The 16367-nt window shown below is 41.7% G+C and overlaps 1 gene segment (V, D, J or C); it reads left to right on the top strand.

Annotated features, from left to right (window-relative positions):
* The first annotated feature begins 4914 nt into the window (after positions 1-4914).
* On the top strand, positions 4915-15170 carry LOC140456859 (Ig heavy chain C region-like). The segment is given in 6 exon segments: positions 4915-5134; positions 8190-8528; positions 10466-10774; positions 11229-11558; positions 14456-14583; positions 14685-15170. Coding segments are annotated over 6 exon segments (1335 nt in total).
* Positions 15171-16367: the final 1197 nt, after the last annotated feature.

Raw genomic sequence — 16367 nt, 5'->3', positions numbered from 1 at the left:
AACCCACTCCAGAGTGCAGTGGCTGCTGTAATTGGGTGGAAGTTATTTTGATCACTCAAATAGAGAATGTCAATGATCTCGTTCCAAATAATCAACAGAATTTTTTTAAAGCATGTGTGAAACAATTAATTTGTTGAAATATTTTAATAAAAAGTGTTCACCGCCAGCGCTAGCTTAATGAATGACACAATGATAGGAAGGTAGGAGCAAGAGGAGGGCACTCAGCCCCTCGAGCTGTTCCACCACTTATTTAGATCATGGAGCATCTGTGAGCTAAATCCGCAGGTCTCCCTTTGGGTAAAACTCTTTAACACCTTTGATTAACAAGCAAAAACTATCCTAGATTTACTGATTCAGTAAACAAAGGGAGACACCATTTCTGAAAGACATTCCTGTGAGTACTGTGAAACAATGAGGCTGGAATTAATTGCTCATGAAAGTAAACTTTAAATCTCTGACTATTTCCAATTGAAACATCCCAATCATCATATTTCATTAATTTAACACTATACTTCCCTGGAATAAAGAAATATAATGTGTGATTGCCTTGCTAAAAATGAGGGATTCTCGATTCCTATTATATGATTAAGAAATAGCTCTGTTCCTTCAGTGAAAACACAGTCAAATCACACAAAAGGAAACCATGTCATCTTGTGTAGACACACAAGTGCCTCAAATAATTTACAATTCTTCCAGTGGTTGTTTGAATCTCTAGACCGGTGTGGAAGTGTCAGACCTTTTATATTGCCTTGAGAAACCAGTTGTCATCCGTCTATTTGAATTGCTGAAGTTGGTGTGGTCTTAGCACATTCACAGCGCTGGTAGGAAGTGAGTCCCATGGCTGTGATTGAGGAAGAGGAAACGGGCAGGGAAATAGTTGTGAGTCAAGTTGAAGTCTGATTTGGAGGAAAGCTTTCAGGAGAAGCATTTACATACATGTGCACCCTTATCCTCAAGGGTCAGTTTTGGAACATGCTGCCGAAGGGACATGACAGCATGCAAAATGGAAGCTGAAGAAGGCACCTTGGCCCCTCTAGAAGGCTATTCCATTCATGGGATCATCATTAATCTTGCTGCTCACCAATCTTCCCAACACTCGATAACATTGAACCTGATTGTTTACTATTCAGCAAAAGAATGGTGAACCTTTGGAATTCTCCACCACAGAAATTGATTGAGGACAAAACATTAAATGATTTCAATAAGGAGATAGATTCCTTCAATCCTTAAAACAAAGCTACAGATATGTGAGAGAAAGGGAAACAGGCTACAATATTGGTTGAAAGCCATGAAAACATTGAATGGGACATGGTTTGTAGGTTTGTAAGTTTGCATGTAATGCCAACATTGGTGGTATAATTGGCAGTTAAAGTTATCTAAACGTACAATGAGATCTTGATCAGCTGGGCCAATGGGCTGAGGAGTGGCAGATGGAGTTTAATTTAAATGAATACGACGTGTCGCTTTTTGAGAAGATAAATCAGGTCACAATTTACAGAGTTAATGGTAGGGCATTGGATAGTGATGTTTAAACACAGGGCCTTGAGCGTCCAGACTCATAGAGTCTTACAGAGATAATGGTAGGGCACTGGATAGTGATGTTGAACCCTGAGGAACCTGAGGGTTCAGACTCATAGATTCTTGAAAGCGTTGTCTCAAGTACCTAGTGTGTTGAAGGTGTTTTGCACATGTACCTTCATTGGTCAGAGCACTGAGTGCAGGAGTTAGGGCTTCATGTTGTAACTGTCCAAAACATTGGAATGAACTGCCAGAGGAAGTGGTAAATGCAGAGATAGGTCCAACATTTAGAAGACATTTGAACAACTACAGGAACAGGATAGGTCTGGATGGATATGGGCAAAAGGCAGGCAAGTGGAATTAGTTTAATTTGGGAACTCTGGTCAGCATGGATGAGCTGGGCCAAAGGAAGTGTTTCTGTGCTGTCCAACTTTATGATGCACTGACTTTATGTTGGAGTAGGCTCAAAGTTGGAAGGTCTTGAGCAAGTGAGGGGCTAGATTGGGCATGTGGGAGAGTTTGGGCTGGTAGGCTGTGAGGTGTTGGCTGGCTGCTGGGTAAGCTTGCATGCACTCTGTCTGGCAAGGTGGTATCAAGGTAAATGGTAATGGTCACAGGATAATTTGTTCGAATTGTGCTTGGTAGGTGAGGGGTAGTTTGAGCTGAAATGCAGGAGGTCTGTCTTTGCCAGACAGGTTTATGGAGAGGTGGGCAGGATGCCAGGCTGGTTAGTGTTGAGGTGGGCAGAGTGCCAGGATGTTTCAGGGTGGAAGGTCACTGTAATGAAGTGACAGGTGGACGTGTTGTCAAAATGCAAAGCTCGGAGTCTGGCAAAATGGTAGGTTGTAAACCACAGATGCGAAAGGAGCTAGGATGCAATGTGCACAGGTTGACTTGGGTAAGATGTAAGGTCAGTGATCAAGGGCTGAGGTCATGTCTTGGGTAGTGGGCTTTTGTCAGAGGTTGTGAAAATGATGGTGCCAGGTCCAGTCAGGGCCAGATTCACCATGGGCCAGGTGCAGGGCGGCAGGAGTGTAAATGAGCGAAAGGAATTGAGATCATATGTCCATCTGGAATATAGAATATAGGACATTACAGTGCAGTACAGGCCCTTCAGCCCTCAATGTTGTGCTGACCTGTGGAATCAATCTGAAGCCTATCTGTCCTACACTATTCCATTTTCATCCATATATTTATCCAATGACCTTTAAATGCCCTTAAAGTTGGTGAGTGTACTATTGTTGCAGGCAGTGCGCTCCATGCCCCTACTCCTCTCTGAGTAAAGAAACAACCTCTGACATCTATCATCTATGTCCTCTCCTGCGAGCCATCACTATTCAAGGAAAAAGACTTTCACTGTCCACCCTCTGTTTATCTTTTATGTCTCAATTAAGTCACCTCTCAACCTTCTTCTCTCAAACAAAAATAGTCTCAAGACCCTCATCCTTTCCTCATTAAACCTTCCTGTCATACCAAAAAACATCCTGGTAAACCTCCTCTGAACTCTTCCAAAGCTTCCACATTCTCTCTATAATGTGGTGACCAGAACAGTACACAATACTTCCAAGTGTGGCCACACCAGAGTTTTGTACAGCTGCAGCCTAACCTCGTGGTTCTGAAACTCAGTCCCTCTATTGATGAAAGCCAACAGAAAGTATGCCTTCTAAATAACTCTTATCAAACTGGCTGGCAACATTTAGGGATCTATGTACATGGACACCGAGATCTCTCTTCTCAGCTATACTACCAATATGGATTGCCTTGGATGTGTTTTGTGTGATAGGGGTTGTGTGTTCCGGGCATGAATGGGTAGGGTTTGTCAATGTGAGTGGAAATTTAGGTCGAGACAGAGTAAGTGCAGTGGTTAGTCTGAAAGATGAGGTTTGGTGGTGAACTGCGTGTCAATTTGATAGTTATTAAAGTTAAACATTACCAGTTCATTTCTCAAATCATATTTACGTAAATACTCAGCTGTAACACTCCAAAGCCTCTGAACCTTAATGGTCCTCCATTTTTCAGAGGCCTCCAGAATTCAGATAATTGTAAATTAGATGTTTCAACTTCCAGACAATTGACATGAGTTCAGCCGTGACAGCCCTCCTCCCTGTCCCAGTGCTCAGCTCCTGCCTGTGCTGCTGCTGCAGTGACCTTCCTCCCAGAGAGAACATTCTGCCTTGCATTGATAAGTGAGGAAGGCTCACTGGACCTGATTTCCAAGTATGGGGACGACAAACACGAGGGGACACAACTTTAAAGTGAGGGGAGATAGGTATAAGACAGATGTCAGAGGTAGGTTCTTTACTCATTGAGAAGTAAGGGAATGGAATGCTTTGCCTGCAACGGTCGTAGATTCGCCAAGATTAAGTCATCATTGGACAGGCTTGGATGCTGCCTGAACTGCTGTGCTCTTCCAGCACCTCTAATCCAGAATCGGATTTCCAGCATCTGTAGTCATTGTTTTTACCTAGGCATACAGACGTACATGGAATAGTGTAGGTGGGATGGGCTTCAGATTAGTATGACAGGGTGGTGCAACATCGAGGGCCGAAGGGCCTGTATTGCACTGTAATGTTCCATATTCTATGATTCACTCTGATTTCTCCGGGGGTACTGCCAGCGGTTGGGTATTTCCAGCAGCACGGTACCTAGTGGGACAGCACGCTGGTTCCCTGGTTAGCACTGCTGTCTCACAGGGCTAGGGACTTGGGTTCCATTCCAGCCTCGGGTGACTGTCTGTGTGGAGTTGGCACTTTCTCCCCATGTCTGTGTGCGTTTCCTCCCACAGTCCAAAGATGTGCAAGCTGGGGGAATTGCAAATGTTGTGTTCAGTAATTGGGAGGTTAGGTGCATTAGTCAGGGTTAACTGTAGCATAATAGGGTAGGGGAATAGGTCTGGATGGGTTACTTTTCAGAGGGTGGGGGTGGACTTGTTGGGCCAAATGGCCTGTTTGCACACAGTGTAGAATTTCGATGAATCTGCATTTCCTTGGTTTGTATTTTGTGAAACTTCTTTGCTCTTCACAGCAATCCAGTGAAAGCGTCAGTTGGTGAGATCTTCAAAGTTACTGGGGTGGGATCAGGATGTTCTTCTTCCTAAATTATATGGCAATGGTCAAGGTCGAGGGCATGTTTCTAAAGAAGGAACCAATGATCATGATCAGCAACTGGTAGGAAACAAAAATAAACTCCAGTTATACTGTAGACTCAGTGGGAGCATACGGGCAAACGTTTACAGCTGAGGATACATTTGAGTAACTGATATGGTCAAATGAACAGAAACTAACTTGCTCCATTGGTCATTCTATTGTAGAGACACCATCTCCCCCCACGCTTTATGGCCTGGTCTCCTCCTGTCAGGAGCACGACACCGGTTCTGCGACCTTTGGTTGTTTGGCGATGGACTATTCCCCTGACGTCAACAAGGTAACCTGGAAGAAAGGTGGGGAGTTAATCACGACTGGATTTAAGACTTACCCATCAGTGAGAAACAAGAAGGGAACCTACACCCTGAGCAGCCAGTTAACCCTGCCCGAGTCAGCGGCAGATTGCCCCAGCAACATCTACTGTGAGGTTCAACACAGCGGGTCACACAAGATCAAAGAACTTCCATGTCCAGGTATGTGTTGTGGGAACTGAGTTAAACAGAGCATCTGGGATTAATATGAAGAAGGCATTATTTATAACCGTTTTCACAGAATCACCTTATACAGCACAGGAACAAGGCCCTTTGATCCATCCAGTTCACGCCTATCAATAACAGCCACCGAACTATTCCAGTCTCATGTGCCAGCACCTGATCCATTGCCTTGTGTGACTTGCCCTTGCAAGGATGCATCGCAATACTTCATACCTACTATGAGGGGCTCAGTCTCTACATGACTTATAGGTGCTGAGCTCCAGGCTAACACCACCCTCTGTTTGATTTTATTTTCCCCTGAGATCCACTTGGAAACTCCTGGCCTTACCTTCTCTCTCCATCAAGGGGAAAGGTTTCATCCAGTTTACCCTGTCTATGCCTAAAATAATTCTAGACATCATGATAATCTTCTCCCTAATTCTCCTCTGCTCCAAGGAAAACCCCTGTCTATCTAAACTAGTTTCATAACTAAAACCCTCCAACCCAGGCAAGATCCTGGCAAATCTCATCAATACTGCCTCCAGTGTAATCACATTCCTTCGATAACATGCATACAACGCTTCAGTATGGCCTAACCAGTGTTCTATTAAGTTCCAGTATCATCACCCTACTCTTCATTGTCAATGTCTCGGCTCATAAAAGAAAATATCCTCTCACCTTCTTAGTCTCTTTATCCAGACGACACAGTACGAAAGGGGATCGGTGGGTACCTGCACCAAAGATCCTCAGGCCTTTCCAGGGTTCCAACATTCAAAACGTCATACCTCACAGATTCTTCTGCCGAATTACATCACCTCACATTTATGCAGAATAATTTCCATTTGCAACTTCACTTCACATACAACCAACCCTTTTATATTTTCCTGCAATCTAAAGCCATTATGCTCCTGACTTACCAACATGACAGTTTTCATTTCATCTGTGAATTCACTGGTTAATCCTCCTAAATTTGAGTCTTAATCATTAGTATGTAAGAGAAATAACAAGGAAATCAAACCAATCCCTACAGAGCACCAGGAGACATAGATTTCCAGTCACGCAGACACCCGATGACTATTATCCCCTGCTCCCACCACTCAGCCAGTTCTCGATCCAATCTGTCAAATTAACTCCGATCCCATTGGCTCTGATTATTTCTATCATCTGGACATCGAGTTATCTCTCTGAAAACTACGATCAAATTCTTACACATGACTTCCTCTCAATAAAACCGTGCTGAAAATTGTTGATTTATCTTCCAAATGAAGACTAATTTCACTTCTCAATAGTTTCCCTCCCACTGAGATGAGCTTGACAGTTCTGTGTTTTCATTATTTATACCTTCCTTCGTCCTGCATGACAGTGCAACGTTGGCTGATCTACACTCACTTGGCACAACTGCTGTGGCCAGACAGGAATTCTAAATTATTGTCAGCGACCCAACTATTTCATCCTTTGCATCGCTCAACAGCTCGGTATACTTTTCATCTGCCCTGGAAATATAACCACTTTTCATTCAGCAAGACAACACAGAACATCACATCATGTGTCCTAATTTCGGAAAACTACATCACAACACCCCTCCATGTTTTCTGTCCCCACATTGTCCCTCTTACCACTGAACACTGGCACAACACGCTCGTTTTGACCACAACTAATCCTCCGGCTCCACTCCAATAATACACTTAATGAGCATTACTGTTTCCAGAATAATTCTTTTATTATGAATGAGCGTGTAACTTTTAAAAATATGTTTCTTTATTTTGACTGCTATTATTTTCTCATGGTCCATTTTGCTCTTCTAATTCCTCTGTCTTTTAAACTCCCCCTTGCACATTCTGTACTCCATACTAATTCCTATTGTTTTGAGATTTCAGTATCGACCGGAAGACTCCCTTGTTTCTCTTTATCTCCCCCTCCATGCCCTTTGGTGTCCAGAGCCCACTGCATTCTTGGTCCCACTCAGTGGCTTCCTGGGAAATGTCCTCCCTGTGATTTTCTTATCTCTCTCTTAAATGTGTCACACTGCTCTGACTCAGATTTACCAATAAGTGTCAGCTTCCAGTCCACTCTGGTCAAGTCATTACCTGATCTTACTAAAATTGTCCTTAGCTTTTTCAGAACTTTGGGCCAATTTCTATTCCTTTGCAGTACAATCTGAAATCCAACTGATTTACGATCACTGTCTGCAAAGTGCTCCACCATTGAGGTTTTACCCATTGGGCCGACTTCATTCCCTAAAGTTAAATCCAGATTCACCCCTCTCTTGCAAGGTCTGGATTAAAATTCTCAGTATTAAACACATACTTTGTTAAAATATTCTCCTGGGGGCATTTTCAGAATTCTGCTCCCTCTAAATTTTTGACAAAATGATATCCAAGCCTATGCTGAGGAAGTTAAAAACCTCTTTTCTCATTCCCCTATTTAATTTACATTTCTCTGAAATTTGCCCATGTATGTTCACTTGGTCTTTTGGACCTATAGTAAGGTCTATCGTGCTCTCCCAGTAGTTATGTTTGCTGTATTTTGGTTTTGAACTACTGTCCATTTGCCTTTGTTCGAGGAGGTATCCATGGTTTCATTTCTCTTTAAAGCCTAAAATACTCTTGTCAGAATTGCGACAGAAGCAACATTCTGCACTGCACACCCCCAGCCCTCATCCTTTTCCATCTTTCCTTGTCTCGCCTGAAGGCACTAAATCCTGGAATGTTGAATAGCTACTCCTGCCTGGCTCTCAATATGTCTCTGTGATAGCAACCGCATCATTTCCTCATTTATGCCAGTAATTTGTCTGCCTTGTTCATCAGACTCTGTCATTAAAACGAATACCATCCAACATTGCTATCTCCCTTTTGATGTTACCGGCCTATAGTTTCTATGCCTCCTTGACTCCCTTGCTGTGTCCTATAATTTTAGCTTTTCACATTGTCCTGCTGATCTTTCTGTGTGGATCCCAGCTTCTCCAGCACTCTGCACAATTATGATTCTTGTATCCATTAAACACAAGAAACCTTGATATATGAGAACCGATTGTACTTGTTCTGAAATTCATCAGATAATTTATGCGATGTGTTTCCTAATGATCTTGGTATTCTCTCACCAACTTTTCTCCTAACCGTGAGCTCCAGTGAAGAAATCGCAAGCAGCAAGTTTGCAACCGTCGTCTGTTCAATCATCGATTTCCATCCGAAGTCAATCTCCGTGAGTTGGTTGAAAAATGGCCGACCCTTGGATTCTGGCTTCTTCACGTCTCCCGTGTGTGAGGCAAACGGGAACTTCTCGGTGACGAGTAGGCTGATGGTCCCTTATGGTGAATGGTTCAACAGCGCAGTCTATACCTGCCAGGTCACTCATGGAGAGAACATTCAAAGTAAAAGCATCACCTCACTCCAGGGTAAGAGACACACACTGAGAGAGCTACAAATCATTCTGAACTCTGATGTGAATCAAACACGCTCATTTATCAGGCGTAGTAAACAGTACAGTACAGCTTCTCGTTTCCCAACATGCCACATATCGCATTTCAGTTTGAGTGTTACATTAGCATTGCTCATGACTCAACATTTTGGCAAGTCAGAAAAGCATGTTTCCTCTCTGTTGAAGATAGATATATAGACAGTGAGCTTTGTTAAATAGTTTATTGCCTGACCATGCTGGGAGAGGCGTTCAGAGGGCCGCTTCATGGATAGGTTTGGGGGTGGAGGGGAGATATTGGAGAGATATCTGATTGAAACATTGAAAATACTGAGAGACTGAGGTCGAGTGAACATGGAATAGATGTTTTGACTGGTAGGTCAGACTAGGACCCAAGGGCACAGTCTCAGGGTCAAAGGGGCACCGTTTCGAACTGAGATGTGGGGAGAAATGTCTTCAGCCAGAGGGTGATGAGGCTGTGGAACTTGTTGCTGCAGAGGGCTGTGGAGGCCAGGCCATTGTGTGTATTCAAGCCAGAGATAGATCGGCTCTTGTTTAGAGAAGACAGTAGAATGGCTGTAGCCCGAAACGTCGATTTTCCTGCTCGTCGGATGCTGCCTGACCTGCTGTGCTTTTCCAGCATCATTCTGATCTAAACTCTGGGTTGGCCGTACAGCCTTATTGTGATCCTCTATCTTATGATGTTGTGGTCTCAAAAAGACGTGGTTAAAATATGCAGTGACCCTTACTTGAAAATAAATCAAAATGCGTTCAATGCTTCATTCCCTGCTCAGGAATGACCTGTTGGCCTTGGACATTGTACGACATCGATTTTTATCTGATACTGAGCTCTTTAACTTCATTTATGGGATCAGACCACAGACCAAGTGGATATCACATGAACTGGGATAAACGTGATCTCAATGAGCTTCTTTAAGATGCTCTCTGTAATTAGTGGATGAGGCAGGAGAATAAATTCTGGTAAGAACGGTCCAATAGGGATGAATGAACTAGGAACTCGAGACAGGCTGATTTAGCCTGGTTTGGGGTGGTGATGTTTACACAGTGAGTCGTGGATGTCTATAAAATTAGTGCACATTTCCATCGCGTTTGTAGATTAATTTAAGACGCTTTTGTTTGTTTTTTTCTCCCCTGCTCTATGAAGAAATTTAAAAACGCAGCTTGGTAAATAAAGTGAAAGTACAGACCAGTTATGAACAAACTGAATGGAGGGAAAGACTTAAGGAGATGGGTGTCCTTCTCGATATCCAATGCTATACTCAATGTCTTGTTTTCCGATCTACTCCAAACACAGCTCACGAGGAACAATGACATAAATTAGAGAATGACATCACACCAATAACGCAAAGTATTTTTGATCACGTTAAATATAATGAACAGAATTTCCATGGCTGTTCACCGCTCCTGTAACACTTTAGAACTCTGCAAAGAGAATAATTATTATTTATTATCATTTATCTAAAATGTAGGATGTGATTTGGCAGTCAGCATGACCAGCAGCATTTGCAACTAAGGATTATGAACATGAAAATGAACTCATTATATTGAGATTACTCTTGTCACAAGTATCAATAGATGGTGTTATGTGAGACACAGACTCTGAAAGAAAGGTAATTCCATGGGTTACATGATGGTATCTTCGATTATTTTTTTTTTTTCAGGTTTCACTTGTTACAAAGCCAGTGTTCTTTAGGAGTAATTACACAGGGTATGTTATAGGTAATCACAAATGCTTTCACAAATCAAAATACATCAAAAACAGTAAGCATCGTTTCAGCAATAGTTGGAGTTGCAATTTTGAAGGTGGTGTCTTCATCCTGTGAAGAAGTAATCTGAAGATTGGCTGTTTGTATCATAAAGGGGCATTTTCCATTGACTTTGATTTTTGTTTCATAGAAGATACCGAGTGCCACCCTAACACCGTTAAAATCCTCCCACCGCCAGTAGAACAAGTCTTACTGGAGGCAACGGTGACGTTAACCTGCGTTGTGTCCAATTTTCCTTCTGGAGTCAACGTGACCTGGAAACAAGAAAAGAAGCCTCTGAAAACAGAGATTGCTGACCAGCCTGGACAGAATCCCGACAGCGTGATCAGCAAATTAGACATTTCTACTGAAGCCTGGCTGAGTGGCGTTACTTTTGAATGTCTGGTGTACCATCAGAATCTACCGACTCCGCGGAGAGACTCCATCCACAAGGAGAAAGGTGAGCGGTGAGATTAAAGCACAAAGGATCCCATGTGTAATCCAGATCCAGTTACATCAATGTCAGGCTTTGATTGGTAATGAACAAACACCATTGGGAGTATTAATGATGCATCTGAAGGCAGGATAGTTAGGTAGCTGATTAAGAAAAAGATAGACCAAAGGATATTGTATTCTGATTCAGTCAGATAAAGTGGGAAGAAGCCTGGGTTGTGACGTCACCATCAGCAATGACAGTTGGACAGAATGTCCTTGTTGTGGGTTGGAAACATGGAGGCAACTGTCACATTAAACTCGACTTTTTTTACTGGACAGAATGTGTACCATTCTGCTGCTTTAGTAAACGGACGTGAATAAATCCCAAATTAAACATGGCATATTTTAATATTTAGTGAAATTGTGATATTGGTTCAGGATTTTTTGGTTGATTTATATTTGTCTCAAATATTTTGCAGTGATTAATCCGCTGGAGCCATCAGTGTCGGTCCGCCTGCCACCAACAGAAGAAATCTCCGCTCAGAGGTTTCTCTCCCTCACCTGTTTAGTGAGAGGTTTCTCCCCCCGAGAGATCTTCGTCAAGTGGACAAACAATGACAAGCCGGTGAATTCCAGTAACTACAAGAACACCGAGGTGATGGCGGAGAGTGACAACATCTCCTTCTTCATGTACAGCCTGTTATCCATTACAGCGGAGGAGTGGGCCAGCGGTGCTTCTTACTCCTGTGTGGTGGGACATGAAGCGATTCCACTGAAGATCATCAACAGAACGGTCGATAAATCCAGCGGTAAACCGAGTTTTGTAAACATTTCGCTTGCACTGATGGACACTGTTAATTCATGTCAATAAAAATCTCAAAGTTGCATTTAATAATTCAACAGAAGTAATAGAAGTGTTTTCTTTTCCCTCCAGTTGTGAGTTAAATACTGAATTAATTGTTTCCCACCCTGACTTCCATTCCATCTGTGTAGTTAAAGTGCATCATTAACAGGTCTCGGACAAGTGTCTTGTGCAGTTAATGTTCTCTGCTCAGATACACCCTGGGTTAGAGACAGAGTAAAGCTCACTCATTGCAGGATTCCGCCAAATACCTTATCCATCCTAAATCCCTCTGTGACAAAATCTGACAATGTCCATTTTATGTCAAGGGTAGAGCACGAGTTTTGAACTTGGTGTTCTTGATTCCCCCGACTGTACACTCGTACAAAATTCATGTCAGTTTTAAACTGCCACATTGCACCAATTGGAAATGTAAATTTAAGACACGTTAAAATTAAATTTGATTGGAACATACCAATCGTAAATAGTGCAGAACAGTTTGAATGTAACCTTTGTTTCTGGGGAACTGCCAGGGATCTTGCACCAGCGCATGAGTTGACAGAATGTATCTTCACTTTCACACCAAAGAGAATCAACAGATAAGTTGTCGTGGAGCAGAGGGGAGGGGAATGATGAATGGTCTGTCCTCTTGCTCCCTGTGAAGAGTTTTCATGGAAGATGTCCTCTGTAATGTACCCCAGTTGCTAACAGGAACAGTCAGCTTCTTGCTTACTGTCCAAAGATTTAACATTTCCTTGCAAAATAATACACTTGAAGCATGTTGGACATGCTTGGCTCTGTTAACAAATGATTAACATTGATTCCCATAATCCAAAACTGGTGTTTGCATCGTCCCGGTTTGTATTCCATAGGTTTGTCTCAGTTTTCTGGAGCACATGGGATCAATTCTGGTATTCGAATACCTGATATCATTTTGTTTCACATACAGAACACAAGTAGACATTTTCTAATAAACATATTCAGAAATGTTATCTCTTGGGCAGTGGGGATTTGAACTCAAGACTTTTCTCTCAGAGACAGAAATTCTATCACTGCAACAGAAGTGTTGCTCATAAAACACTTATCTCTCCATGACAATGGGAAATGTTTCCTACAACACCAAGGTCAGATCTAATTATGGGCAATCCATTAAAATTCGAACAATAAATTAGAATAATAAAAATTGCAGTCTGGTATAAGAACAGATACAGAGAGATGATCACAAATACACTCGTAATGACACATATACGAGCTCTCACCGAAAGACACATATTTATGTGCACACTCAAATGTGCATATAGATAAGATGTCACACATGCATACTCACACAGAGCCACACATGCAAGTGGCACTTGAACACTCTCTAAGCTCATACAAAAACTCACATACACCGAATGAAAATCATTTGCACAAATGAACAGGGGTACTCACACATAACCATGAGAAACATAGACACACGGTAACACACAAATACATTTACATTCATACAGCACAATGCGTACAGACATACACGCATGAACACAGATACAAATTCCGAACAATGTCCTCCCACTTGTCAACTCACACAGGCACGTAAGTGCACAGAGATAAATATTAATATCATAATTTTCCCATTTTCAGAATCACGAACATACAATGACAGAGGCAGCTTAATTAGTTATTTTTAAACCACATTGATCAGCATGGATACAATATCACACGTACACACAAATTCAGAGTCTCACATGCAGACACACAAGTGCATAGATCAACAAATAGAGGGGTGTTTATTAAATAAGGAGAATGGGCACAAGCATCAGCAAGCATCCACAAACAATAACACAAACAAGCTTCTCAGGAGATGGTTTGAGAAAGATTGCCACACAAGCAAACATCATCATATAAATATAAACATCCAACAAAATATAACGTTGCATGCTAACAATTATTAAGCATAAAGATGAAAGTAACCTAGTTGTAGGTAGGATCTGAAACAGACACACAAGCACACATTTTAGACAGCACTAATGAAAAGTGAACACTCACAAAGACATTACAAGATAAGCATAGGCAGCAACGAAGTGGAATATTAGCATGATAATGCTTACACAATGTGAAAAGACCAAAATCTAGGTGCACAAACACATGAGCACACCAGCAGTAAAGGAACAGGAGTATGTTTATTCATGCACAGACTCCAACGTGGGCAAGAGTGAAGTAAGAGACTCTCATAACCACATACACAAACATTAAAGGAAAATCAAACACACCAAGCAGTAGATCAAATAAATTAAGGGACACACGTACAAACACTTATTCCTAAATGTACAGATCCTACAAACAAAAATATGAAGCAATGTCCTGACTGTGATGTCACTTACATTCATGATTTGCCAAGTAATGATCGGCGCAACATTGAGGGCTGAAGGGCCTGTACTGCGCTGTATTCTTCTATGTTCTATGTTCTATGTAATTGGTCACCAATACATAAAGATGAGAATCACATTTGAACTTTTATTCAGTGATGGCCACAATTTTCAACTAAAGTGCTGTCACAGCCTATATTTAAAATATAATGATATAATTAAAATAATCATTCATAATAAGCATTCCTCAAATAATAATATCCTTAAATAATAGATTGAAAGAAAAATAATTTAAAACGTTCTGATATGGACAATGATGAAAGAACATGTGCAGTTAGTATTTGTAATTTCTTGCTGAGAGTCAATAATGCACTAATAGATACAGATAAGAGTCACACTTGAGAAATACCTGACTGCTTTATGAAGATGTAATGGTCTCTAATTACATGACTTGGATGTGGATAGATCGATCTGGATCAATAAACAATCTAAATGCGTTCTCTCGGCTTTATATTCATAGATTCAATAGATCGCACTTGGATTGAAGACTATGAGGATGATAACAGCAACATCTGGACAACTGCTTCCATGTTCATCACCTTGTTCTTCCTGAGTATTTTCTACAGCGCTGCCGTCACTCTGGTGAAGGTGAGAATAATCACATCTTTCTCACGCCAAGCAGCCCAATATGTTTTGTGAAATCTCTAAGTGTGCCATTGAATAAACATTGCTTTATCTCTCTTTTCCAGGTTAAGTGAATGAATTGTGGACCCCCTTGATTTTCCTGATCTGCTTATCAAGGTCTCTGAATTCCCAATCTACATACTGTCCTGTTGCTGACTCGAACAGTGAGATTACTTCAGTTTATCAGCGTGTAACTGAGACAATTATTGATGGACTTTCCTTTTTACTTTGATATCTTTGAGATGGTTGTGGTTGGAAGAATTTGTACCTTCCCAGTTGTTTGAAGTCCATTTGTTTTGCTTTTATTAGTTCCTTACTCAGAATGGATGCCTACCCTTTCTGATGAGCCTTTGTACTCCCTTTCTTGTGACTGTTACTGATGTAACCCTTTGTGATGAGCCTTTGTACTCCCTTTCTTGTGACTGTTACTGATGTAACCCTTTCTGATGGGCCTTTGTACTACCTTTCTTGTGACTGTTACTGATGTAACCCTTTCTGATGAGCCTTTGTACTCCCTTTCTTGTGACTGTTACTGATGTAACCCTTTCTGATGGGCCTTTGTACTCCCTTTCTTGTGACTGTTACTGATGTAACCCTTTCTGATGTGCCTTTGTACTCCCTTTCTTGTGACTGTTACTGATGTAACCCTTTCTGATGAGCCTTTGTATTCCCTTTCTTGTGACTGTTATTGATGTAACCCTTTCTGATGAGCCTTAGTACTCCCTTTCTTGTGACTGTTACTGATGTAACCCTTTCTGATGAGCCTTTGTACTCCCTTTCTTGTGACTGTTACTGATGTACAGAAAATTTCCAGCTCACAGCGCATGTGTTCTCATCTCAATGTGGCATCCAGCCATTATGTTCACTTCTGTTAGCTTTTACATCAACTGTTTGGATAAAAATGCTTTCTGAAATTGTTAATAAATCTCGAATGAATATGCACCAACCTTGAGTTTACTTAATTCTTTCTTCAAGACCAGTCAGTAATAATACATTTTCCCACATCCTACTCCTTTCCCAGCCAAATGCTTTCACTTGTTCTGTTTGGTTGTGTTTCATCCAGTCATTTAGTTTAATGCTGTGCTACCATGCAGCCCACTAATGTAAATACATCTATCACATGATATGCCTGATGGAACACTCCAGAGGCAGAATGATTAGAGAACATTTCCTCTTATGCACAAAGGGTCACAACCTCGGGTCACCTAATGATACAAATGAGGAGCTTTGCTCCACCAGAAGCCTATAAAAGGCAGGCAAAGGAGTTTGAAACTTTACTCTACACCGTCTAAACTAAAAGTGCTCCCAATGTCGGGACAGCCTGGGTTAGTAATGCAGAAATCGCCACCTAAAGTGCCCAACGAAACATTCATTAGCCAAAAATGTCAACGTTCAGTCAGGTATTCAGACACAACACGTGCACAATCCAAGGGCAGATTCTCAGGACTGGAGTTTTTCTCACACCTAAATCTCATGGAGCACAATTCCTGGGGTCGATTTGACACACCACACCTGTCAAATCCCAGGGAATGAGACTGAGATCTATCTGAGACAGGGATATTACAGGACAACAACCCTCACAAATAATAAATCAGAGGTCGATGTTGATCAGGCAAGGCAGAGCTCATTAGTACTTGAAATATTCAGCCATTGGGATCTATGTGACGCAAGACGGAATTGAGAACCAATCAGAGCAACTGTTCACAGAGTCTGGAAACTATCAGCAGAGGAGAACAGTCCCAATTTCT

The sequence above is a fragment of the Chiloscyllium punctatum genome, chromosome 31, assembly GCF_047496795.1.
Source record: "Chiloscyllium punctatum isolate Juve2018m chromosome 31, sChiPun1.3, whole genome shotgun sequence".
NCBI lineage: Eukaryota > Metazoa > Chordata > Chondrichthyes > Orectolobiformes > Hemiscylliidae > Chiloscyllium > Chiloscyllium punctatum.
This window is presented reverse-complemented; position numbering and strand designations above follow the sequence as displayed.